This window comes from Lissotriton helveticus, chromosome 2_2, assembly GCF_964261635.1.
Source record: "Lissotriton helveticus chromosome 2_2, aLisHel1.1, whole genome shotgun sequence".
Lineage (NCBI taxonomy): Eukaryota > Metazoa > Chordata > Amphibia > Caudata > Salamandridae > Lissotriton > Lissotriton helveticus.
This window is the reverse complement of record NC_136060.1, coordinates 508,141,703-508,168,181: the sequence shown is the minus strand read 5'-3', so window position 1 is coordinate 508,168,181 and position 26,479 is coordinate 508,141,703. Positions and strand designations below refer to the sequence as shown.

The window sequence follows — 26,479 nt, the reverse complement described above, 5'->3', positions numbered from 1 at the left end:
TGGTGGGTCGTGGATCTTTTGAAGCTGAAGTGGACGCAGCTGTGGTCGGTCCAGTGGAGTCCGGTGGCGTGGCTGAAGGTGATGTACTTGCTGGAAGAGAAGACGGGATCAAGCGTGTGGCCGGCGTAGTGGGTGGGGGTGTTGACCAGTTGCTTGAGTCCGAGGTTGGCGAGGTTTTCCAGCAGGGCGGTGGTGTTGCGGTCCTTGTTGTTCTCCAGGTGGAAGTTGAGGTCCCCGAGGAGGATGTAGTCAGTGGAGGGGAGGGCGTGGGGGCTGATGAAGTCTGTGATGTCTTCGCTGAATTGTGTGCGTGGTCCCGGGGGTCTGTAGACGAGGGTGCCTCTGAGGGTCGTCTTAGGGTCGGTGTGAAACTGGAAGTGGAGATGTTCGGCTGCGGCGAAGGAGTCGTTGGCGTCGGTCGTGATGCGGATGGTGTTCCTGTGGACGATGGCGATGCCACCTCCGGTCTGGTTGATGCGGTCCCTCCTGATGATCTTGTACCCGTCCGGGATGGCGATGTCGGGTGCAGAGGAGGCGTTCATCCAGGTTTCCGTGAGGAAGGCGACGTCCGGTGATGTAGCGTCGAGGAGGTTCCAGAGTTCCACGGCGTGTCTGTGGACGGAGAGGGTGTTGATCAGGATGCACTTGAGGTGGTTGCTGCTGGTGTTTGTCTTGGCGGGTGCGGGGCAGGTTCGGAGGCAGGTGAACTTGCAGGTGCAGCAGGTGAAGGGTCCGTGGGTGCGTCTCGGGGTGGCTCGGCAGCAGGCGTGGGTCTGGCCGGCATTGAGTGCGTTGAGAGTGGCGGCGTCGTAGGTCAGTCGGGTCGTCTTGCCTCGGCGGGGAGGGCCAGGGGTCCTGGCGCGGGCCAGGCGCGGACGAGCGCAGACGGGCTTACCTTTGGCGCACCTTCGGCGCTCAATCGGCGCTCCCGCTGCGCGCGTCCGCTGTGCGGTCGCTCTGGGGGCGTCATAAGTAAGGAGCCGGGAGGGAGGAGCAGCTGGGTGGCGGGAGCGGGGCGGCGAATGGAATCACAGGGGGGCGGGGCCGCAGGGAGGCAGCGGCGGGAAATTCCAAGAAGCAGCGGGCAGCGGGAAATTCCCAGGAGCAGCGGGAAATTCCCAGGAGCGGCGGGCAGCGAGCGAAGGAATCTGCAGGCAGGAGGTGGCAAAGGCAGGCAGGAGCGGCAGCAGTGAGTGGGGCGACCAAGCCCTGTGGAGGGCTGAGCGGTATAAGGCATCTTTATTGCTCATTAACTTTGTGAGCCATAAAAATGCCTTTAAATCTTATCGTGTCACATTTGCTCCGTTTTCACAGACAGAGGACAAAAGTTGGTTTGTGTTCCTATTCGCCAGAAAGGGCAAGTAGGACCTAAAAACAGCTCAACCTTCTTAAATTTAGCTCGACTATGCGAGCGGTTGAGTGGAATTTTCGAGCCCTGTGTATCCTCTGTTGTGGAGCATCCAGATGTTCCTGAAGCCACTTTAGGATAGGCTGCCCAAAGTCCTCAGCAGCAGTGGAAGAGGGCCTCGATGGGATGGATGCCCACCACTGGTGTGCGCCGAGCTAGATCTAAGTGACAAATGCTTCGGGTAGGCAGGCCTTGGTGTGGAAAAGTAAATTTTGCCATGTTCTGTGTCCCTACGCGTCCTCCATCATATGTTATCTGTGCATGATTAATATGCATATGTATTCCCCATGTTCGATTAAAGACGCTATTGTAGTTGTGTCCATCTCTAGTATGCCAGTTTCCAGTTCTCGTGAATACTACGAATATCAGGCCTATGTAAAGTTACGTTGCCACGTTTCTCAGTGTGCACGTTATTCCATTGTAAAGTCCCCGTTTCTAGGCCTCAAAAGGGCCCGGACACCAGATTCAGCTCCTGTCTCCTGAAGCCCTCGCTGAGGAGCGATACAGCCCCCACCTGTATCCCTGACCCTTCACTTATTTCCTGCCTTGCAGTGCCCGGTTCAGCCTGGCTCTGCCTCTGAGTCTGCCAAGAGTATGTTATGATTCTAGTTATCAGTCCAGCCCTCCTTCTCTGCATTCCTAAGCTACTGAACCGCATCAATAGTTTCCGTCATCGTCTAGCCTTTACGTCTCCATGTAAGAGAAATACTGTATTTAATGGTCATTTAATATTCTTCATCACGCACTACATGTAGAATAATGCATGCTCCAGTCTTAGAGTCTGTTCGCCTTTACCCCGATAACTTTTGGATTCTATCAACATGTTCTCTAAACATCAGATACTAGATACTGTTTAGGTACATGTCGCCCTGACTCTCCAGACTTCAGTCTCTGCTCCTAGCACAGAGTTCGTAGCCCCCAGCTTCTCCTAGTAATACGTCATTGCCAGTTTGCGCGCACCATCAAGTTAGAGGTCCCGGCTCCTTAGGTAGCCCCCTCCATGTTTCCGCCCCATTCATGACATATTCTGTTACGTTTGCATCACATGTCTATGTATACGCCCTGTTACACCTACTTTCACCCTTATCTTTCGCGACTGCTACGAGTCACACCCTTTGCTCCACCCACTGCTCCGCCTATCGTATGTATTGTAATGCAACTGTTTTAGTATATATGATCGTGCACGGTTATTAAATGTTACGCCGATTCCGATCCTGCCCCCGGCAGCGCTGCCATCCTATTCCTGTGTAGGTTGTCCTGTTCCTGTCCTTATGCTGTATTAAACCTGCAAAACTCCTACTACCTCGAATCTTGACTCTTATTTATTGAGCTATCTGTTATTCATTTATTCATTCAAAAATAGAGGTATTATTTATTTATTTACCACATAATGGCGCCCGAATAGGGACTTGCCCTTTCCCCACGCGTCGGTGAAGCCACGCCGACCCCCTGACCCTCTGCAGTCGTGACGGAACTCTTCTGCGCACCGGCAGATATTTCTGCTTCAAGTATCCCTCAGGCCCACGGAGGAGACGGAGGAGGCGGTCCAGCATCCAGACGAGACGGTGGAGGAACGCGGCGAGTCCCGACCAGAGCCCAAGCCGAGAGTCCAAGGTCCGAGGTATCCGGAGGCCCACCCGTAACAGAAGTCCGAAGTTCGTCCGTCCGGCGTCGAAGCAGTCCCGTCCAGTCTGAGGCCTCCCGTTCTTACTGCCCGGTGAGTACCATTACTGGGGTAGTATCTAGACAGGGTCAATCTAATTGACTCTGGTCTGTGGGTTGGTGGTACACAGACCCACAAACGAAGTGTCCACTTCGGTGGATGCGGGTCCTGACGTGTCTCTTTATGAGACCGGTGAGTTTCGTACTGTTTCAGCAGTGCATCTAGTTTCTGTTCTAGTCAGTTCTGTTCTCGAGAAAATTCATGTATTCTGTGTTCCGTATTCCAGGTAGTATTCTGTTCGAACTGTTATTTTAAATGTTCTTCATGTACTTTAATGTCGTGGTATGAGTGTGAAGTAATTATCGTGTTTATTGTGTATTGTATGGTGTCCAGATTATAGTTCAGTCATGCCGCTCTTTTCAAAACTGCGTCAGTTAAAAACTAGAAAAGGTCTGCTAGAAGCAGCAGTTCCTGTTCCGCCTAGGGACAGTCCAGGTCATTTCATGTATCAGAAGCATGGCATAAGCGCCATATTATATCTAGATTTATGGGTCGAGTATACCAAACAGTTAGAGGAAAAGTATAGATGGCCCGTATCAGGCACATGGGATGCCGAGTGCATCATGCGAGTAGAAGAAGCATTATGGAAAAAGAAAGCCAGACAGTCACAGAAAGATGCCATCGAGTTATGGCGCAAAGAATCTCATAAAAGAACCGAAAAAGAAATCAGAAAGTCTGAACTAAGTAGAGAATCCTTAGAACGAGCACAAGAAAAAGAATTAATCGAGATAGGTGAACGAGTTAAAACCGAACAGTCAGACAGACAGAGGCATGCCCTTATTAAGGGTATGTATCCTCTTCTTGCCGAGGGCTTGCCAAAAGCGACCCCGGAGGCATCCAGTAACTTTCCGCCACCACTAGTTCCGACCAAGCTACGTCACAAACCGACCGCAGCTGATATTTTCATTTCGTCCTATTTGGACGACACAGTCCCAGAATATGCAAATCCCGCTCCGCCAGTCCCTGTAAATCAGGCACTTCCCGCTCCTCCAGACACCGGAGTACCTGTTACGGTACCCCCGGTCCAGCCCGCCATACAAGTCCAGCCTGCATTTCCATTTCCCACTCTGCCAGGACGAAGAGCATCAGTAGACGACTCTAGTTTAGGGGCCGCAGGAGGAGGTCCTCCTCAGACCCCGCCGCCACACAAACGTTTAACGTTAGCCGAATTACATGTACAAGCGTCACAGCGTACGCCCAGATATCAGTCTGTTGCAGAAATAAGAAAAGCCCTTAACGAATGTGGCTATGATCCAGTCCCAGGCGAGGATAATATGGTATTATATTCATTACGCGTGAGAAAGGTGACCGAGTATCTCGTCACCCTACCAGATATGAAAGAAGATCTAGACAGAATATATCGTTTCATCCGTACAGGGAATGATCCAGAAAGTATTAGTGACGTCATGTGCCAAAGAAAAGTTGAAGTCCAGCTCATGCTATTAAAGTTTCTGATTAATTGTTTGATACGAGAACAAGATTATCCGACCAAAGATCGAGCCGAAATGAAAGTCCTGACAAAGTGGAGTGATAATATAGCCGAGGGTAAGCACAAGACTATCGGTAGTATAGAGAGTATGTACAAGAAAATTCGTAAAGAAATAATAAGGTTACACGATCAACGTAAAGCAGCACAAGTAAGAGAGAAAGAAAATGACTCTTCTACAGAAGAGGTAGAGGACGAGAATCCCGACAGAATAGCGTATGTAGGAAAATCTAGATTCCCAGATCGCCATTTACGTCTAGAACACAAGCCAGTTTTTCACCATCCAGCACCAGAACAAGGTTCTCTGGAACAAGTATTTCAAGCTACCGACCACATTCTGAAATCACGAATCGGTTATAGCGAGTTAAGTACCATGCATGAACAAGAACTAGTCCGATCAGCAGTCCGATGGATTACTGATTCTACCACTTTTCCAGACGAAATAGTGGCACAAATGTTTCTGAAAATGCCCCCAGCCGAGCAACGACTGGCGGGTATGTATATGATCCAGCACCTCATTACTTTGTATGAGGGTCAACATTCTGATCCAGGTCCGTTACACGATGTCCTGAACGAGTTACTCCAGTATAAATGGAAAGGTTTAGGTACCGATTTAATTAGTGTCATTCTAGAACAGCGCCACAAATATAGTATGTTTTTGAACCCGCATTTTGTTCATGTCTCACCCCCAGAAAGTAAACCCTTTTACATAGACAGACAGAATCCGTTACGAGAAGTGCATCCAGTTAAGACAGAGGGTGGTGAGATGCAACGAGTGTTTGTTTACACCCCTATCACAAAGATGGAACTCTTAGAGATGAAAAAGTTAATTCCCTGTCATGATAAAGATCCAGCAGGGTTCCACCGAGAATTAAAAGACATGCTCCGTATGGGAGAATACACGTATCCAGATATTATTAAAATGTTAAAGGTCCTGTTGCCCGCAGGGGTATATGAGAAACTCAAAGAAAAAGAATGGGAGGTGGGAGAGAAAAAGATCGATTGGGCAGTTCTAGAAGCTGAAGATAAGATACGAGTACCAGGTACCGGTCTTGGAGATAAATGTAAAGAATTACCTGAACTGTTAATACAAGTTTTGCCCAGACTATTAGCAACTAAAAAGGAAGACTGGGATGCAATCTCAGCCTGTAAACAGAAACAAGACGAAGACACTAGTGATTTTTATTCTAGATTTGAGAAATGTTTTACCATAAACAGTGGCCTCAAGACAAGTAGCGAGTCATACCCTCATCTTTTTGTTACTAAATTAGTCGAGAATTCAAGTCCACAAGTTAAGAATCGAGTTTTGAAAGTCGAAAGTACCTGGCAAGCTAATACCCCGTCCCAGATGTTACAGATGCTTCAATATCACCAGAATAGAATCAGAGAAGAGCAAGAACACGAGAGAAAACGTATGAAAGACACGAAAATGAAAGTACTAGTTGCACAATCCGTTCCTCAAGACAGTCAGAAGAGGGGTCCGAATCAAGCCAGTCATCCTGCAGCTCCCGTTAAAGGGAACTGCAATTATTGTAAACAGCCAGGTCATTTTATAAACGAGTGTGCAGTTCTGAAACACAACATAGCTACCGGTAAGACTAAAGAAAGACCACGTCCGCCTAGACAAGAACAAGTTTCACAGACTTCTCAGCCACAGAATGCACAACAGACAGTTACTGTACCGCAGCCCATCGCTGCAACACAGCATGTTACACAGCAGATGTATCAGTATGCACAGTCCGAGTATCCAGAGTATCAGCCATATTCATGAAACAGCCTAGAGAGGGAGGTAGGCTTGCCTCTCATCGAAATACCTGTAGATCAAGAAGGTCCCTATGTTCATAGTCAAGTACTAGGGAAAGACAGAAAGTTTCTGATTGATACAGGGGCAAGTAGGACCACTATAAGTCACGCCGAAGTTCCAGGGGCTCCGCTCTCAGGCTCTAGAAATGTTTCCCTTGGATTTTCAGGAAAGCCTATCGTAAATGAAATATCAAAGCCAGTTACTCTAGAAGTAGGTCCATTGTCCCGCACTACTGATCTGTTACTTACTAAGTCATGTCCAGAAAATGTATTAGGCATTAAGACACTGAAAGAATTAGGTGCAGTTATATGCTGTTCCCCAGAGGGAATACGATTGTTCCTACGTGACTTTAAGGGTCACTATGTGTTACGAGATTTTGATCCAAGATTGTCTAATGTCCCGCAGCATCTATGGGCGCAAGGTCCAACTGATGTTGGTTTTATGCAAATCACACCCCATCGTGTGACTCTCAAGCCAGGTGTAGTGTTACCACGAATCAGACAGTACAGATTGCCACCTGAGGCTGTAGCAGCCTTATCCAAAATTATTGACGAGCTTATGGCTCAGGGAGTAGTTGTAGAAACTGACTCCAATGTATGTAATTCTCCGATCATTCCTGTCATGAAACGTACTGATCCAAATGCACCCCCAGTATATCGATTAGTGATTGACCTCCGAGAACTTAATAAATGTATTATTCCCCAGTACCCAGTTGTCCCAGATATTTCTTCCCTATTGACAGCCATTGATTCCGAAGCCACATTTTTCACTGTCATAGACCTCAAGAACGCATTCTTCAGTGTCCCCATTCATCCAGACAGCCAGTTTCTTTTCGGATTTTGTTTAAATGGAAGGAGTTATATGTTCACACGCGCTCCTCAAGGTTTCACAGAAAGTCCTAGTATTTATAGTCAAGCACTTAAGAGACAACTAGACAATATTCACATGCCAACTGACACTGCCCTGCTCCAGTATGTCGATGATCTACTGATCACAGCCCGTTCTGAACATGCTTGCGAGCGAGCCTCACTTACAGTCTTGTATTTCCTAGCCGAGATGGGGCACAAGGTGTCCCCTTCTAAGCTTCAATTCTGTGTCCAGCAAGTGGTCTACTTAGGACACTTACTGTCCAAGAGGGGTAGGCAGTTGACACCTGACCGTATCCAGTTAATAGCGAGTCTTCCTCAGCCCAAGACCCAGAAGGAGGTACGTGCTTTTATCGGCCTTACTTCTTATTGCAGACAATGGATTCCTCAGTATGCATTTCTAGCTAAGCCACTGATACAGTTAACGACACAGGAGGCAGCCGTATCGACTGTCCTCCCTTGGACATCTGAACATACACTTAGTTTTAATGAGTTAAAGAAAGCCCTATGCCAAGCTCCAGTTCTAGCTACACCGAACTACAGTAAGCCTTTTACACTTTTCGTCACTGAACGTGAAGGTACAGCATTATCCGTTCTCACACAAGATCAAGCAGGACAATACAAGCCTTGTGCTTATTTTTCGAGCACATTAGATCCTGTAGCCCAGGCTCTGCCTGCGTGCCTCAAGTCAGTTGCAGCCACAGCTCTAGCTATCAGACAAAGTGATTCCATAGTCCTAGGACACTCCCTGACAGTACAAGTTCCACACTCCGTGGAAGTTCTTTTAAACCGAACACAAACTCAGCACTTGACAATTGCACGTTTAACAGGTTATGAATTGACACTGTTTCAGCCACACATAGAAATCAGACGCTGCAACGTTTTAAATCCTGCTACACTGTTACCGTCAGTTACTTCGAATTCTGCCACACACGATTGTGTGGAAGTAGTTAACATCATGACCAAGCCAAGACAAGATCTGACAGATATTCCATTACCAGATCCCGACCTGACACTTTATGTGGATGGTTCATGCATGAGAACAAGTACAGGAGAACTAGTCGCCGCGTATGCAGTGACTACTGACACTGAAGTTATTGAAACACACCGTATTGACACCCTGTCTGCTCAAGCAGCAGAGCTAGTTGCTCTGACTCAAGCCTGCATACACGCTAAGAACCGGAAAGTTAATGTTTACACAGATTCACGTTATGCATTTGGAGTCGTACACGACTTTGGAGTGCTCTGGCAGGAGAGAGGTTTCATGACTTCTCATGGAACCAAGATTCAGCATGGTCTCCTTATTCAAGCTCTGTTAGATGCTATACATTTACCGACATCCATTGCTATCATGAAGTGCAAAGCACATACGAAAGTTACTGACACTATTTCCCAAGGTAATGATCTAGCAGATCGCACAGCCAAGCTTACAGCTCAGACTCCAGACATTTCAGTTAATCCGACACAGACATACACTCCAGATCTGACTACCTGTATGACAGTTAAGGACCCTACTCAAGATGTCATAGATATCCAGTTACACGCTACTCCCGATGAAATCAAGAAATGGTCCGAACAAGGAGGGGTCCAGACAGATCAGGGATGGGTAACGAAGGGTAGAGCCACATGGTTTCTCCCCGACTCTATGGTTCAAGTCATTATCAATACCGCACATAGTCCAGCACATCTAGGAGAGAAAGCTATGTTAGACAGTATCCAGAACATTTGGTTCAACAAGCATTTACGAGCTGCAGCCAAGCAGAAAGTCCGTACCTGTATGATATGTTGTCAGTTTAATCCAGGTAAAAGTGTCCCGGTGGAACAAGGTGGATTCCAGCCCCCTGACCACCCTTTTGAAGTCCTCCAGATGGATTACATTCAGATGGAGCGATGTCGAGGTTTCAAGTATGTCCTTGTAGTTGTATGCGCTTTGTCCAGGTGGACAGAAGCATATCCAGTCCCAGATTACACAGCCGCGACCACTGCTAAGCAGTTGGTTCGTGAGTTCTTCCCCCGTTATGGACTCCCTAGAGTCGTATATTCTGACAACGGCCAGCCATTCTCATCTGAACTCATGAAGCATGTTTCCCTGTTGTTAGGGTACCAGTGGAAGTTCCATTGTGTACGCCATCCTGAAGCAGCCGGTCTCGTAGAGAGACATAACCAGACCCTGAAAATCCGCATTGCAAAAGTTTGTCAAGAGAAAGGTGTGGACTGGCTAATAGCTCTGCCAGTTGCTTTGTTCTATATGCGCATGGTCGCACATTCCAGATCAGGTCTGTCCCCGTATGAGGTCGTTTTCGGCCGCCCCCCTAACATGTGGGGTACACCTAGACCTCGAAGTATTACCGATGTTTCAAGTAATATGCTGACAGATTACCTAGCTTCCTTGATGTCTGCCGTCAACTCTTGTCGTTCACAGGTTGCCGCCGCATTTCCAGACAATACCGAGGTGGCACCGCATGAAATCGTTCCCGGATCCATGGTCCTAGTGCGAAATTTCGATCGCTCAAGTCCGCTGGAGCCTCGCTGGAAGGAGCCCCGACAGGTCCTCCTCGCCACCCGTACAGCCGTGAAGTTGGAGGGACGCAAAGGCTGGGTGCATCTTTCGCACATCAAGAAGTTTTATGGATTGAAACCAGTCTCAAAGAACATTTCCCAGGATTTAAAGGACTGCCCAAGTACCATTCTTAAGGACTGTCCCGCAAAAGACAATGTTACTGCACCCTCCCTGTTAGAGACAACTCCGCAACAGGAGTATAAGCTCAAATTAAGGTCTAGTAAAATAAGTCAGCCAGTTTGATTGTCTAAGTCCTCCCCTAGGTGAAACGGTTAGACCGGTTTCTGACATGTATAAAATAGACCCCCATAGTGAGAGAGTTAGTCAAAACTCAATCCGATGTATCGTTTTTCTAAGTTTCATATTATTTCTCAGCATTATGATTTCCTGCACCAGTTATGCATTTTACCTGTATTTTCCAGTTTCTCATGTAAATAAGTCTTCTAATGTTACAGTAGAGCACACGTTTAGTGATCTGCCTCCTCATGAACTCTCTTACCGCCTCGCTATGCGTAACAATTCCTTTATCCGCATGTTACATTATTCACACCAGACCAGCAATGCCACTAATTGTTGGGTGTGTGGTCGACTCCCCCCTTTCCAGACACCGAAGGGAGTTCTGCCACTCTTTCCTTATCCATTTTCACATAATGGTTCGTGTGGAGCATGGTCCACGTTAACGTCATCCTCAACAGATATGTCTTTTCTTAACAGTACATGTTTCCCAGACAAGCAAGGGCTTCCCCACAGAACAGGGTTAGATCTAGAGAATGAAGTTTATAATTTAGGTAATTATTCTTCGAATGTTATGGTCTTGAATGTTCAGTCTGATACTACTCCAGACTTACCTGCTATTTCAGTACTACCAGTCAAAGGTGAACTATGTGTCCGAAATAATGGTTCCGTACATGTAGGACATAGTGATTGTACTACTATTGTCAAATATAGTGACAGTGGGAAATCTATTTTCAAAGCTTCACGTCATTCTTATTTTATTTGTGGCCAAACCGCATATGTTCGTCTGCCCCTCGATTGGGAGGGAACCTGTTACATTGCCTTCCTACTGCCACCAGTTTTCCTAGCCCCATCCGATTATCATAGAAACACACATCTAGTACACATTAGACATAGAAGGGAGATTGAGTCCCCAATTGTCGATTATACTGAAACTGCTCTAGAACAGTATACAGATTTCAATAGAGGTTTCTTCTTCTTTATAGGACCTATCCAGAATAGTAAGCTAATCCGTAGGTTAACAAGAACCCTTGAAGCAGTAGTTAATGAGACTGCCTCTGCTCTAGGTAACTTAACTGAAGAGCAATCTGCTATGAGATTTGTCGTTTTGCAAAATCGTCTCGTCCTTGACGTCATACTGGCCGATAGGGGCGGGGCTTGTAGAGTCATCGGATCTAGTTGCTGCATTTTCATTCCAAATAACGCGCCGTCTGTTTATTCAGCTATAACCAGACTCCATAAAATTGCCTGTTACACCAAGATCCAGGCACCTGGACATGGTCCGGTTGGTTCTGGAATATAATTTCCGCCTGGGGATGGAAAGTATTGTACTTTCTAGGTATTGCAGTAGCGATCATATTCAGCTGCTGCCTCTGTATACAATGTGGCCCTGCGATTTGCGGCATTTGTGCTACCTCTTGTATTCCTAGTCCCAAGCCCCGTTCTAAAACCCGTTCCCAGAAAATTCGAGACGAGCAAATGATACTGTATGAAATGATAGATGGTATCATGAATATTGATGTTTCCTGATGGAAACGTAGTGACAAGGAGGGAATGTGGAAAAGTAAATTTTGCCATGTTCTGTGTCCCTACGCGTCCTCCATCATATGTTATCTGTGCATGATTAATATGCATATGTATTCCCCATGTTCGATTAAAGACGCTATTGTAGTTGTGTCCATCTCTAGTATGCCAGTTTCCAGTTCTCGTGAATACTACGAATATCAGGCCTATGTAAAGTTACGTTGCCACGTTTCTCAGTGTGCACGTTATTCCATTGTAAAGTCCCCGTTTCTAGGCCTCAAAAGGGCCCGGACACCAGATTCAGCTCCTGTCTCCTGAAGCCCTCGCTGAGGAGCGATACAGCCCCCACCTGTATCCCTGACCCTTCACTTATTTCCTGCCTTGCAGTGCCCGGTTCAGCCTGGCTCTGCCTCTGAGTCTGCCAAGAGTATGTTATGATTCTAGTTATCAGTCCAGCCCTCCTTCTCTGCATTCCTAAGCTACTGAACCGCATCAATAGTTTCCGTCATCGTCTAGCCTTTACGTCTCCATGTAAGAGAAATACTGTATTTAATGGTCATTTAATATTCTTCATCACGCACTACATGTAGAATAATGCATGCTCCAGTCTTAGAGTCTGTTCGCCTTTACCCCGATAACTTTTGGATTCTATCAACATGTTCTCTAAACATCAGATACTAGATACTGTTTAGGTACATGTCGCCCTGACTCTCCAGACTTCAGTCTCTGCTCCTAGCACAGAGTTCGTAGCCCCCAGCTTCTCCTAGTAATACGTCATTGCCAGTTTGCGCGCACCATCAAGTTAGAGGTCCCGGCTCCTTAGGTAGCCCCCTCCATGTTTCCGCCCCATTCATGACATATTCTGTTACGTTTGCATCACATGTCTATGTATACGCCCTGTTACACCTACTTTCACCCTTATCTTTCGCGACTGCTACGCGTCACACCCTTTGCTCCACCCACTGCTCCGCCTATCGTATGTATTGTAATGCAACTGTTTTAGTATATATGATCGTGCACTGTTATTAAATGTTACGCCGATTCCGATCCTGCCCCCGGCAGCGCTGCCATCCTATTCCTGTGTAGGTTGTCCTGTTCCTGTCCTTATGCTGTATTAAACCTGCAAAACTCCTACTACCTCGAATCTTGACTCTTATTTATTGAGCTATCTGTTATTCATTTATTCATTCAAAAATAGAGGTATTATTTATTTATTTACCACATTGGCCAGACTTCGGCTTCAAATGTTTCGGTGAAAGATGTCTTGGCTTTGAAATCCTTAGCTTCACCCCTTTTGGCTCCAAAGGTGATCGATAGTGCACCTTCGGATCCGGCATTGTGGTGGTGTACGAGGCTCTATGCTTCGAGGAGGACATTGATGTCCGAATATGAAATGGGTGTCAGGTTCATCTCGGAATCCCTATGTAGACCAAGGCCGGAAGGCAGTGGCGCACCAGATACTTCATAGGCATGTGAACATGAGGCTGGCGAGTGGCGACTCTTGTTGGCGAGCAGTCACTGATCTTTCATTGCTGATGGCTAGGCGGAGAGGTTGTTTAGCCTCGATATCCACCTCAGAGTTGGCACTTTTCAGCGACAAGGCTGGTCCCATTTTGACGCCTGGAGCATCTGATTCTTCTATATCAGACTCAAAGCGCTTCAAAGACATCTGGAGTGTCTTCTTCTCGTCTGTGTGCCATGGTGGCTGAGGCAGTGAGCGCGTCAGCCTTGTACAGTCTTTTTGTTACAGACCGTTAAACTAGACCAAGAACTTTCCATGAAGAATCCCATTACTGTAATTTGTGGTTCTTGTTTTGCGACAGACTTCTTCCTTTGATACCATCTTCTGCCGGAAAACACTCGTCTGGGCCTTGGTTATTAACTGTTAATGCACAGATAAAGACAATTCGGAACTATTGTACTGGAATACAATATACAGTACAGTAGGCAAGTAGAATAACTTTTATGGTAACCTTGGAGATAGATGTAGAAATTATATAGAAATATGTACATTTCGATGTCAAGTACTAGCCTAAATATACCACGCCATTGTTCATATTTTATGCTATATTACCTTATAGACGCATACCCAACCTACCTCATATCAGTGTGAAACGTTTACTATATAGCTCTATACCTACCTACCTCATATGGTTATGCTAAGCGAGATATATCTCTAACCTACCTCATGTATATGTATCTGTGAAGCGCTCTGATACCCAAGGGTCACGTTTGTGCTATATAAAACTTTCGAAATAAAAATAAATAAAATAAATACAGTAATGCGTTGTTTATGGCAGTTAGTGACACATTACTGTCTAAGCTCCAGGTGGTGCTGTAACCTGCTGCCAGCCTGTACTCCAATCTCCTGGCAGGCTCCCCCTCGGTTCCTGTTCTCAGATATCTTCATTGGCTTCCTGTCAGGAAGCGTATCTTGTTTAAGGCTTGTTGTCCGACCCACAAGTCCTTGACGAGCAATGCCCCTTTATACCTAAAGGATACATTGCATTGCTGTCGGCCTTTCTGCACTTTAAGATCTAGTGTTAAGGAGCTTCTGATTACTCTGTGTCCGCACTTCTAGTTACGGTAGCAGAGCCTTCTCCTCAATGGCCCCTTCTGCCTGGAATCAACCGCCTCTCCATCTTCATTGTTGCGCAGATTTCACTAAATTCAAGAAAATGTTGAAAAAATGGTTGTTTTAGTCTTTGGTTGTTTGTTAGGTGCTGGCTGAACGCAGAGATATACCTCCGGGTATGATTCGTGCCCTTTATCAAGTAACATGAAAGAATGCAAGACACGCCAAACAGGTTCTCTCGTTGGTCGGGAGACAAACCGAGATTGCAAACTTAGTGAAGGGCGGACCTCGGGTACTTGATGTGGCAAGGAGGACACAATCGCAATGGAGTCCTCTCCGTTGCGAACACATTCTCGACTCAGATGGTGGGTATCTAAAGGTATGTAGCCCACATGGAGTAGAACGAAACACAACTTGTAAACTGGCAACAGAAGTATTATATAGAATTGACAAGGGGATGGATCCGAGGGCACCTCAGAACACCATATGGCGTCGAACCAGAGATCATGACGACACTTCTGAACCAGACAGCAGAAAAAAATATAATCCAACAATGGAGCTGAGGCCCATCCGCAATACCACTGATAGGTGGAGTCACTGGGTTCATTCGAAGAAAAACAAGTTGTGTATGCCTGAGCTCAACATTAGATGGTGCAAGAACGCACAGTAGTTGTGTACCTACGCCACACATGCCACAAACAGCAGCTTTTGGTTTAGCAGCCTGGACAGCACCTATACATGTAGGCTTCTTAGTGTACATGTGTAGATTTTGTGCAACATCTTGTCAACCGGAGAGCCCAAATGATGCGCTGCTTCAATGCCAGGAGGTGGTCCTGCACCTCTGGACTGAACCCTGAGCAGCAGAGCCACACTTGGCGCAGTAGAAGGATGCTCGTGTGGATGCCTCGGGAAGCAGCATCTGAGCCATCTTGCACACATCGGATACTTCCAATGGGTTTCTGGGAGGTTCTTCATCAGCTTCTTTATCTCCTCCCAATGATATCCATTATGGCACTCTCTCTGCACCACTAAGGAGGCTGGGCACAAGAGTGTCATTGAGAGGATTGGACCCCAAATGTAGAAAGGGTTTGTTATTCTTTTCTACTCTTGGTGTGAAAAGTTTAGCTTTTACAGGCTCTTTAATACTGTCTGGGGCGGTCTTCAACTCCTTCGATGCTGATGACGGAACCGCTCCGTCATCAGCTGCGGTGGCGCTGTGCTGATGACGGAGTGGTTCCGTCATGGCCCGCTCGCCGCGCCTGCGCGGCACGGATTCCGCGCCTGCGCTGGGCGTTCCATTGAGTGGGCGGGGCCATGACGGAACTGCACTGTCATGAGCACAGCTCAACCGAGGCTGGTGACGGAGCGGTTCCGTCACCAGCATGGGCGCGCCGCGCGGCCGCCCCGCCCCCTTAGCGCTGCGGCGGAATAGCCGCCACAGCGAAGGTGTTAACCTGACCTTCAGCATGGGGAGAATCCGCACTGTCCTTTCCATTTCAGAAACTGTTTCTACAAGGGAATCATGCTCATCGTGTAAGACACGCATGTTCACCAGTGGGATGCCCTCTGAATAACTGTGTGTTAGGTGGTAGTATCATCAGATGAGTAGGGCTCTATATCTTGGTAATTTTTGGGGTCAATTGTGTAGCCCTAACCTGAATCCTCTTCCTCCCTGGACGCTGGGGCTCATCATAAAGGTCTTGCAGCAAACAAATGATGGACGGAATGCTGACAATGCAAACATTCCCCCCCAGTCAAAAGATCTGGGTTAAATCCATCGTTCTTTTGACCACTTCGTCACCCCAGTTTGGACCCAGCCATATGAAAATCAGTCTTGACCCTGTGCCCCATGGGAACAGTCCAGCCCGAACTGCCAGGCCAGGTCCTCCCTGGACTGGAAACAAGCATCCTAGGACCGGTTTCAGGGCATGTCACCCTTCTTCAGCCAGGCTAGCTTGAATCCAGTGGCACAGTGATAAGGGACCCACGTCTGGACATAACCATCCAGGTCTAAACTGGGGTGGCATAGTGAGCAAAAGAAATATAGATTTAACCCAGATCTCTTGACTGCGGGTGACTGTTTTGATTTGTTCTGCATTCCGTCCATCAATTTTGTGTCTTTTGCCATCATAAAGGTCTAGCAGCTCGTAAGGGCCGCCTGGGAGTGAGAAAGTATTATCTAACAAAAAAGAGGGACTTAGAGCTCATCAACGTTACAGCATATATGCGCCAAATAATCTAGATAATGTATAAAGGGTATGCGGTTCCTAATGAAGTAAGAGTGTCTATGTAGGTCAATGACTGTTCTGCAGGGTAGGCTGGGAGTGTGCCTCTGCAGGAACAAATGCCCTCACACACCCGGCTGGGTGTCATGCTTCAACATTGGGCGTTTGCTCCACGTCAGGCCGGCGCTGCAATGCCCGACGGGCACCATCGATGGGGGCTCTTTGGCAGAGATGTTTTTGTCTGCCCTTTGGTAAAGGGGGCTAGGAAATAGATTGGTGTTAAAGTGTTAGAAGTGTGAGGTTAAAAATAGGATAAGAGTTACTTCTCAAGAAAAACTTTGATGATAAAAAAAAAAAAAAGAAAAAAAAAAAAAGAAGAAGTGCGCGTCGACTGGAAAGGTCTTGCCGCAGTGGAGACAACATTCCCAACACTTTCGGTGAGGAGCACCCCCAGAAAAAGCCTGCTGCAGAGGAGAAAGAAGGGGTGTGTTCCCTCGAGGAGATCTTGGATTCCGATGTGGAGGACGGATTGGAGCACACTCGGGCAGCACATGGGTACTGTCGCCACAGAACCACCCAAAATGACTTCCAAACACTCACCCTTCCCACTATGAGAGGTCGCCGGACCGCCATTGCTATCAGGCCATGGTGGGATCTGAAAACATACTTCAGAAGCCAAGCCTATAAACATGGTTTACAGTGATACCCATTATTTTTGAATTATCTTTTATTGCACTTGACTTTCTGGAAATGTTTAGCGCTAGGGATATCATTTTCAGTTTCAGAGTTGTTGTATCGGGGTGCTCTTGCGTTGACCACCTTGAGCCCATGTGTGCTTCCCAACATATGTGTGAGACATCTGTGACTATGATAGCGTGCAGACAGAGAGCAGTGAAAGGTTTCTCTTTTAGCATGTGGTCTGCCACCACCACATTCCCTTGTTGACCCAGGTGGTTACAACCACAAGAAAAACCCATTTCCTCCATCGATGGAGCACTGCTGCTCTCCGACTCATAACCCCACCTCGCCCAACAGGCTTGACGATTCTATCGATGTGAACCTGAGTTTTGGGTTTAAAGAACGAGCGTCAAGCGCAGTCCTCCGACTTGTGGTCTCTTGCGAGGCAAAAAAATACAAACTGGATGTTTGTCGTTTAGAGCCAACTTCCAATGACAGGCTGGGTAAAATCTAAAGATTGCGCCCAGAATCTAAAATGGGGCTGAGGAACCCCCGGGGATCCAATGTCCACCATTTACTGTTTAGTGAATATGTCAAATTCTCCCAACAAACCTCAAAATAAACCTCTCTATCAAAATCTTGATGACATCTCAACCGCTTACCAGTTTTCCTTGAGGACCTTTTGATGGTCCTCAAAAAAAAAAAAAAAAAAAAAAGTTGGGAGCGTTCTCGATGGCCCTCTGTACCCAACGGAGAAAAATGCATCTAAGAGGGTGGGCACGCCCATGGACACTGTGGGTTTACGGTCATACAAGGTCTCCGTCTATGCGACACAGTTACGCAGTTGGCACGGAGAAGAGGACTTTCTGTACAACCCCAAATAGCCTCACGGGTGGCAAGTTCCCTGCTCTTAAGGCATGGGCAGGACTAATCAACTAAAGCGAATCACCCCAAAGCGGCAGCAAGCAACCCTCACGCCCACCCTCAGAAAGCGGTGCAAACAGCTGGAGGAAGCGCAAACCCACAGGCCACTTCCTCTGTTCTGCTGCGTTTAAATCATGAAAAAACGTAAAAGGAGTTCTTGAAAAATGCAAACTTTCTGAAATATTGGTATTATGATTATAGCAAATGAGTCAATTATTCACAAAAATAAAATCTTTATTAATGGGAAATAATGGAAAACACACCCAAGGGCGGACCCTTTCAATCAGATGACCAGCAGTATATTATTGCCACTTCCCTGATACCTAAACTTGGGGTTACCTTATTTGTGATTGTTTTTTAGGGTTTATTTGTGTACCATCTTTCGGCTGAAGTAGTCCACCCTTTGGTGGTCTGTTTTCCCACTAGTTGGCTTGCTCTGTTATTGTTTGGTAGAGATAAGCTCACTTTACTGGTTCATTTTGAATACATTTTATTTCAGTTATAGTTTTCTCTATTTATTTCTTCTCAGACTGCCTATTCTTTTCTAATTTCTGGCATCAAACTTTTTTTCTTTTCTGCTCCATCATTATAGAATCGCTGGGAACAGGCGGTTCTACACAAAGCGCTCAATAAATGAACTCGGCCTCCCTCGTCTTTGGAGAAACAAATTGTTTTGTCAAATGTTCATAATGTAAAATGGCTTAAATAACTTAATTTGAAAAAAGAAGCCAAAACATAAGGAGTCCCTGGCTCAACTTATGTTTGAAGCAGTGTAGGAAGCTGGCTCTGTATAGACTATACCAAAGTAAGGTACAGTGTGCACAGAATCCAGTGGATCCCCAAAGGCTTACAGAGGTAAAGTTAGATAGAACCTTACTCTCTATTTGTGGTAGTCTGGGCCAGCAGTAAGGCTTCATCAGAGGTTTGTATTAAGCATTTATTGTACACACTCAGGCAAGAAATGATGTCGCACTCAAAGACTCAACTCAGACCAATTGTTTTGTGTAACAATATTTCTGAGTTGTATTTTATTTATAGAACCAAGCAGGACTTGGTACAGGTAAATATGATGGTACTTTTCAAGACAGATTCCTAAAAAGCAAGCTGGATGAATAATGACTTTTCCTACAGGTTTGTAAAAATGTGCAAATATTTCCTGGATAAAAGGTATGTAAAACAGTTTCTCAAAACACAGTTTCTTAGGTTTCCATACAAAACACCCTCAAAGCACTGGGATGCCTCCTGGTAGCCATGCGCTATATAAATACCATTCAATTTAAATTTCAACACTTAAAGGTTTTTCAGAGGAAAACAGTCAATGCAATCCTATGGAGAAAAATTGGGTTTACTATCACCGAAAGGAGGAGTCACCTACCTCGTGACTGGAAAAGACTTCTTCGAACAAAAACAAAGTGCAAACATCCGGACCCAACACTAGATGGCGGGCTATGCACAGCATGTGATCTACAGCTCACATGCCTCAAACAATAGGGTTATCGTTTTGCAGGTAAGTATACGGTCTTGAGGGTTGAGTTTCTGGGGTTAGAAGAAGGGTTTCCTCAGGGTCAAGGATGCACTCAAAGAGCTCCCTCAGTGGCACAAGGGCGGCTGGGTGCAGGGGGCTGTCGGTTGGTGGCTGCTGACGAGCAGGCCTCAAGGTTGAGGGAGCAAAGCTTCTGCTCTTAAGCTCAAGGCAAAGGGGGATCCAAGTTAGCATGGAAGGTGCACCCACAGCCGAACAGGGATAGCGGTGCAGGGTGCTGTTTTGGCATCGAGTGCCCTGTTTTCAACAGGAGTTGCCAGCCTTTGGTTTTGGTGGCAGGCTCTGTCTAGGAAGCCTTCCGGGAGGAAGCAACAGCTGGGTAGGTAGGTTGGAGGGCTCGTGGATGTAGGTGCACCTCAGGTCCTCTTCTCCAGGGCGGCCGCATGCCAGGGTGCCATTTGAGGTCAGATTTGACTTTACCGGGCCACTCACGGTTGTGGGAGGTCTCCGTGCAGAGGCTGCAGGCGATGTCGTAGAGTCCTGGATAGGGTCAACCCACAGAGGTCTTGGACTCTAGAGCGCTGGGGGACCTCACTGGGACCAGTGGTCCACTGGGACTCAGGCTGTAGGCGACGGGTGCAGTGGTGGTTACACGCTTCGGGTTTCTTTGTCTTCAGCAGGCTCGGCGTCTTTCTTTGGAGATTCTTTTCAACAGAACTGCTGTTCACCGGGTAACCGGTCTTTGTTGAAGGCAGTCAGTCCTCCCAGGAATTCCGGAGGTCTCTGGCTGCAGGACAAGGCAACTTTTGACGCAGGATCTCTGGAAACTGCAGACGGGAAGGTAGGGTTGGGGCCAAGTCAGTTCTTCTCTGCAGTCTCTTATGCTGGGCGTCTTTTCGGCCTTCTTCGTAGGTTGCGGGAATCTGCTTTCTGGGTTAAGGGCTGCCCCGTAAATGCTGTATTTAGGGGGCGTTTTAGGGGTCTCAAGGTCAGTAGCCAATTGGCTCCTGACCTTAGGGTGACTACACCTTTGGTGTGCTCACCCCATGTGGGGGAGTGGGCTCAATCCCTATCTCTGATTGGAGAGTGCATGCCATCTGCAAAATGGTGGGCACCGAAGATGGGCTTCATCTCCCTTTCCCCACTTGAGGTTTGGGGTTGGCAGAGGTGGGCAGACCTTCTGGGCTGCTCTAATTTTTCCTGCATGTATTTCCCCCGAAAAGGGGGCGAGACAGGAAAGGGGCCTGCTCCTGATAGCAGGGGAGGCTGGGAGCCGTGTTACAAAGTCAGCCAGGCCTTTGAAGCTCCCCTGCCACAGATGGCTCTTCCTGACATGGGAGAGGTGTGAACACCTCTGCCCAGGAAAGGCTTTGTTTCTGGGCTCATGGAGCAAAGGCTCCTACCCCAGGGGCCCAGAGACATGTCTCGTGGCGGCAGGCTGGTGTTTATCAGTCAGGGAACCCACCAGAGGCAGATTGTTTTTCAGGGGGCATCTCTAAGATGCCCTGAGTGCTTTGTGTAATAAATTCCACACTGGCATCAGTGTGGGTTTAATGTGCGGAGACATTTGCTACCAAACTTTCCAGAATTCAGTAAAGCCATTACAGTGCTGTGGCGTTCGTAATGACAAACTCCCAGACCATATACTCTTTACGGCTTTACTGCACTTACAATGTCTAAGAATGGACTTAGACACTGTAGGGGTACAGGACACATGCAACTGTACCATCACCAGTGGTATAAAGTGCACCCAGCTAGAGGGGTGCCCTATATAAACCATAGGCAGTGGGTTGCAGGTATGCCACACAGGGATGTGTGCCATGTCGACTCTTCACTTTTCTCTGCACTAAAACATGCAGCCTGCAATGGCAGTGTGTGTGTGTGTGTTAAGGTAGAAGGGTGGCACAATATGAGCTGCAGTGCATAGAGGCCGTTCTTGGTAACAATGTCGCACAGTGCCCTTGGTACCCAGGGTACCTTTAACAAGGGGCTGACAGGTGGCCAGAGAGGTGCCAAATGTGGGTACAAAGGTACAGTTTTGGGAAAGAACACCGGCCCTGGGAATCTTATTGGCAGGGATCCAGGGCACATCAAGTCAGACTGCATCAGAAATCTGGCTAAAGTGCGGGTGTGGGGAGGAGTTACTGTAACAGAAACCCACCTTCCAACAAGCAGGTTTATTCTCCCAAAACGTTTGCAAATGGAAACTTGTATGAAACATTTTTGTGAATTAAGATTATATGTTTTGTAATAAAAAAAAAAAAAAATGCAATAATTACTTTGCCAAAAACCTTTGATATAGAATAAATCTGACAGACCACATAGTGATAAATTCACTGGTACATGAAATGGAGGTGAGCTGCGTTCCTTTGCAGCAGTAAACAATAAGATTAAGCCTTTCTAGCAAGGTGTTCATAAACCATTAACAGGAGCCACTCTCGGGCGCCGCGACTGGACGCAGGGCACCAGGGTTTGATAAAAGCAGATATCTCCCCAGGTCCCAATCTCAAGGCCAAAGAGATAGGGCAGGAGGGGCTGGGGGTACGGCTGCTCATGAGAGCCTCCAGCCTTGGGGGTGGGGGATGGTAGATGAGTTGGGAGACCGACTAGGGAGATGGAGCAGGAGGGGGTGGAGCGGGTGGTGCTGCACATATTGTGCCACCTGAGGAGAAGGTAGAGGTCAGGCTGCTCCTGAGGTGGGGGATGGGAGGTAACCAAGGAAGAAGACTATAGAGACACAGCCAGAGGGGCTTGAGGCTCCCGAGGAGGGATGGGGCTGGTGAGGGACACAGAGACATAGCAGGGGGGGAGGGGGGGCTGAGAAGAAGGAGGGCAGGCTGCTCCAGAGGGCCATATGAGGTGGGGGATGGGAGGTGGTTTGGGAGGGACACTAGGGAGGAGTAAGCGGGTATGTTGTTCCTGGGGTCCGAAAGCAATAGGGAGGGGGAATTTCAGGTGGGAGAGGAGGGCGGACTGCTCCTGAGGGTCTTCTGAAGTGGGGGTGGGAGGTGACTGGGGAGGCAGACAAGGGAGGCAAGGTGGGAAAGGTCACAGGAGGGAAAAGCATGAGAAAATAGTTTCCTCTCAAACATGATTCATGATATCCCAGCAGTAGGCTTTTTCACATGGTAAAATCACCTTAGAACACACCACAATTCCTAAAATGAGTATGGTACAATCAACAAATGATTTATAATGTAACTCAAGTCTTAAAACCTTCTATTAACTGCAATGCTTTTTAATGAGTTTCTATCATGTATACTTTCCCAAGATGGCTGCCAATACTTCTTGGATGAAGTGCTGACAGCCAATCAGATCTCACGATGAGATGTGTGGTTAGGCTCCGCCCAGATATTTATGTATTTTATTCCTTTATTATCTAAAAAACTACTGAACGGATTTACACCATTTAAGCAAAAGGCACGCCTCTGAACCAAGGTCTACCTCTCTGCCAGATTTGGTGGGGGAGGAGTCGGGAGAGGGCCGGATGCTCGGGAGGGGTCAATACGCAATATTAGTGGCTATGCCAAATGTCTGCACATCCATCAATTTTATACAATAGCTTATTAAATACAGATCAGTGCTCTGACATGACATATACAGAGGCTAATGATCAGCAAAAATAGGCGGTCCAATTGTGGTGCTTACGCGGTGGTAATACATGGCCACCCAGGGTGCAGTAAAACCTACTGTATGAAAACTAGAGCTCATGCTCCTGAGGGCCTCCGGAGGTGGGGGGATGGGATTGGACTAGGGAGAGGGGACAGCATGAGCCGCTGAGGGAAGAGGGGAGGGAGAAGCTGCTCTGGAGATTGATCCTGAGATGGGGCGGGGGTATGGGAGAGGAAGTGGGGGGTTGGGAGAAGAGAGCAGGCTGCTTTCCAGGGGGTGAAGGTGGGGGGCGGGGGGAATGGAAGTTGACTGGAGAAGGGAGACAGAGCGGGAGGGGCTGGAGGAGGAGCGCCGGCTCCTCCTGAAGGGCTCCTGTGGTGGGGCAGGGCACAGGAGGTGAGGTGGGGGAGGAGTCGGATAGGCTGCTTCTGATGGCCTCCACGGTGGCAACAGGCACGGATGGGTGACAAACTCACCGTGAAGGGCAGGCATCCCTCAGCTGCTTGGTGATGACGGCCTCCTCGAAGCAGAGGTCCACCATGTTCTCCATGATGTTGTGCGCAAGAGGCACGTCCAGATTGATGTCTGGTAACTCGTCGTAGACTCGCTGGAAGCCCTGAGGAGCACAAGTCAGGGATGAAACTCCGCGACATTACAGAAGCAGGAACCTCTTCAGTAGAGGCGCTCACCACAGTTTTACCGCTCTGAAGCGCTATAAGTAACAGGCAATCCCATGATCCAAACCAATCATTTTTAAAGTATGGATTGCAGAAGCGTAGGACTTGCATCAGCGACCTGCAAGGTCAACACACTCAACCCCGCTCGCTCAACCACAGACTTAAAGGTCAACACACTCAACCCCGCTCGCTCAACCACAGACTGAAAGGTCAACACACCGAACCCCGCTCGCTCAATCACAGACTTACAGGTCAACACACTGAACTCCGCTCGCTCAATCACAGACTTACAGGTCAACACACTGAACCCCACTCGCTCAACCACAGACTTAAGGTGAACACTCTCAACTCCGCTCGCTCAATCACAGACTTACAGGTCAACACACTGAACTCCGCTCGCTCAATCACAGACTTACAGGTCAACACACTGAACCCCGCTCGCTCAATCACAGACTTAAAGGTCAACACACTGAACTCCGCTCGCTCAATCACAGACTTAAAGGTCAACACACTGAACCCCGCTCGCTCAACCACAGACTTAAGGGTCAACACACCGAACCCCGCTCGCTCAATCACAGACTTACAGGTCAACACACTGAACTCCGCTCGCTCAATCACAGACTTACAGGTCAACACACTGAACCCCACTCGCTCAATCACAGACTTACAGGTCAACACACTGAACTCCGCTCGCTCAACCACAGACTTAAGGTGAACACTCTCAACTCCGCTCGCTCAATCACAGACTTACAGGTCAACACACTGAACTCCGCTCGCTCAATCACAGACTTACAGGTCAACACACTGAACCCCGCTCGCTCAATCACAGACTTAAAGGTCAACACACTGAACTCCGCTCGCTCAATCACAGACTTACAGGTCAACACACTGAACCTCGCTCGCTCAATCACAGACTTAAAGGTCAACACACTGAACCCCGCTCGCTCAATCACAGACTTAAAGGTCAACACACTGAACCCCACTCGCTCAACCACAGACTTAAAGGTCAACACACTGAACCCCGCTCGCTCAATCACAGACTTAAAGGTCAACACACTGAACCCCACTCGCTCAACCACAGACTTAAAGGTCAACACACTCAACCCCGCTAGCTCAACCACAGACTTATCACACCGTATTAAGCACAGGAGATGTTGGCAGATCAACGCAGTGTGGCACAGGCAGCTGAAGCTATGGGGCCCAACGGCACGATATGATCCACTGGGGAGGTCGCAATTGGATCCCACGGACCCCATTTCTCCAGCCTGCCACTCAGCAGCGGGCTCCGGTCTCCCATCCCTGGATGAACACCAGCTTTTGTCAACAGATTGGTGAGGCCTAGCACATCTGTGCATCCTGACTTGGAATCAGAAAGGAGGAAAAACGTTCTGCTCTCTGTGGCTGAGCTCACCACAGTCACCTTCGGGACAGACTCTTCGTGAAAGCAGCCGTGCAACAAACACTCACCCGGTTCATCTGGTCCAAGGTCACGAGGCCAGTCTCCCACAGACCCTTCAGCAGCTTCACTATCATCACAACTGGGGCCTCACCGTTGGACTCCAGCACCATCAACAGAGCCTGGAAAGAAACATCACAAAACCTCAGCAACGCCAGGTAAGCAGCCAGAGAAAAACAATACATCCTAGAAACCTCTTCTGAGACAAGAGACGAGAAACAGAGACTAAATCAAAAATCTCAAAGTAGCCCTAGCTGAGCAGCAAGAGGTAAATGAAAACTAGAGGCCACACATGAAACAAACTGGTAACACCAGAACAAAAAGATGAGATGACAAACCACAGAGCAACAAGAAGCAGAGCAGCAAAGTAGAAACAAACCTGAGAAACTGAAATATACAGGAACACAAGAACAAAAGATATTAAAAAAAAAAAACACAAAAACCCACAACGCTTAATGTTGAAGAATAGATGGGAAAATGACCAGTCACAAAGATTCCTCAAAAATAAACTCAGACAAGAGCTGAACAGAAAGTGAACAGCAGACAACAAATACCTAAAAGATGGCGCAAAACAAGCAGCATAAACCAGAGAGTATATCAAAAAGTACAGGGCTGAGAAGAGTAGAACACATGAAGAATTGCAAATGGATCCATTGATACAAACAGGAAAGACTAGGCCACATACTGTAATCGCAGCAGGATTAAGTAACAATCCCACGCGTTGCAAGCGTGGAGTGTAGTGCAAAGATCATCTACACTCAACCTACCTTTCAGTCCTCACGTAAAAAGGCAGCCAACTTTCTCCTTGGACTGCAGTTTCTATCTGGAATCAGCTCACAGACGGCAGTAACTTACCTCGTAGACCAGCTCGTGGTGGAAGTGTGGGACCTCCAGCTCGCGGAGGCAGATCTGAGCCTCTGTGACCTGCCCCGCAGTCAGGTACTCCTTCAGAAGAAGGTTCATCTGCAGGGGAACATGAGAACCACAGAGTCAAGGAGCTACATATGCACTTATTGGAACCAATCATGAGCATGACTATCTGGAAGAGGAGGAGGAGGGGTGGGCATGGTTTACGGGCACATGCTAGGAAGAAGGTTCGGGCGCAACAGCAGTTTGGAGGTTAATCAGCGAAGGCTGGATCAATGAGCTTGGAGATATTTCACTCTATCATGGTGGAGAACTAAGGTTTCATCTACCTATACACACACACCAACACACACACACACACACACACACACCTTTAT

The 26,479-nt window shown here is 47.6% G+C and overlaps 1 protein-coding gene across 2 annotated transcripts in view; it reads right to left on the bottom strand.

Moving 5' to 3' along the window:
- LOC144821582 (programmed cell death protein 4-like) overlaps nucleotides 1-26,479 on the bottom strand; it is a 135,682-nt gene that overhangs the window by 20,672 nt on the left and 88,531 nt on the right. For both annotated transcript variants that reach the window (XM_078678791.1, XM_078678792.1), the window contains exons 9-11: nucleotides 26,091-26,198; nucleotides 25,247-25,357; nucleotides 23,579-23,718 (exon numbers count right to left, since the gene is read on the bottom strand). In XM_078678791.1, coding sequence (XP_078534917.1) covers nucleotides 23,579-23,718; nucleotides 25,247-25,357; nucleotides 26,091-26,198 — 359 coding nt within the window. The remainder of the gene's footprint in view (nucleotides 1-23,578; nucleotides 23,719-25,246; nucleotides 25,358-26,090; nucleotides 26,199-26,479) is intronic.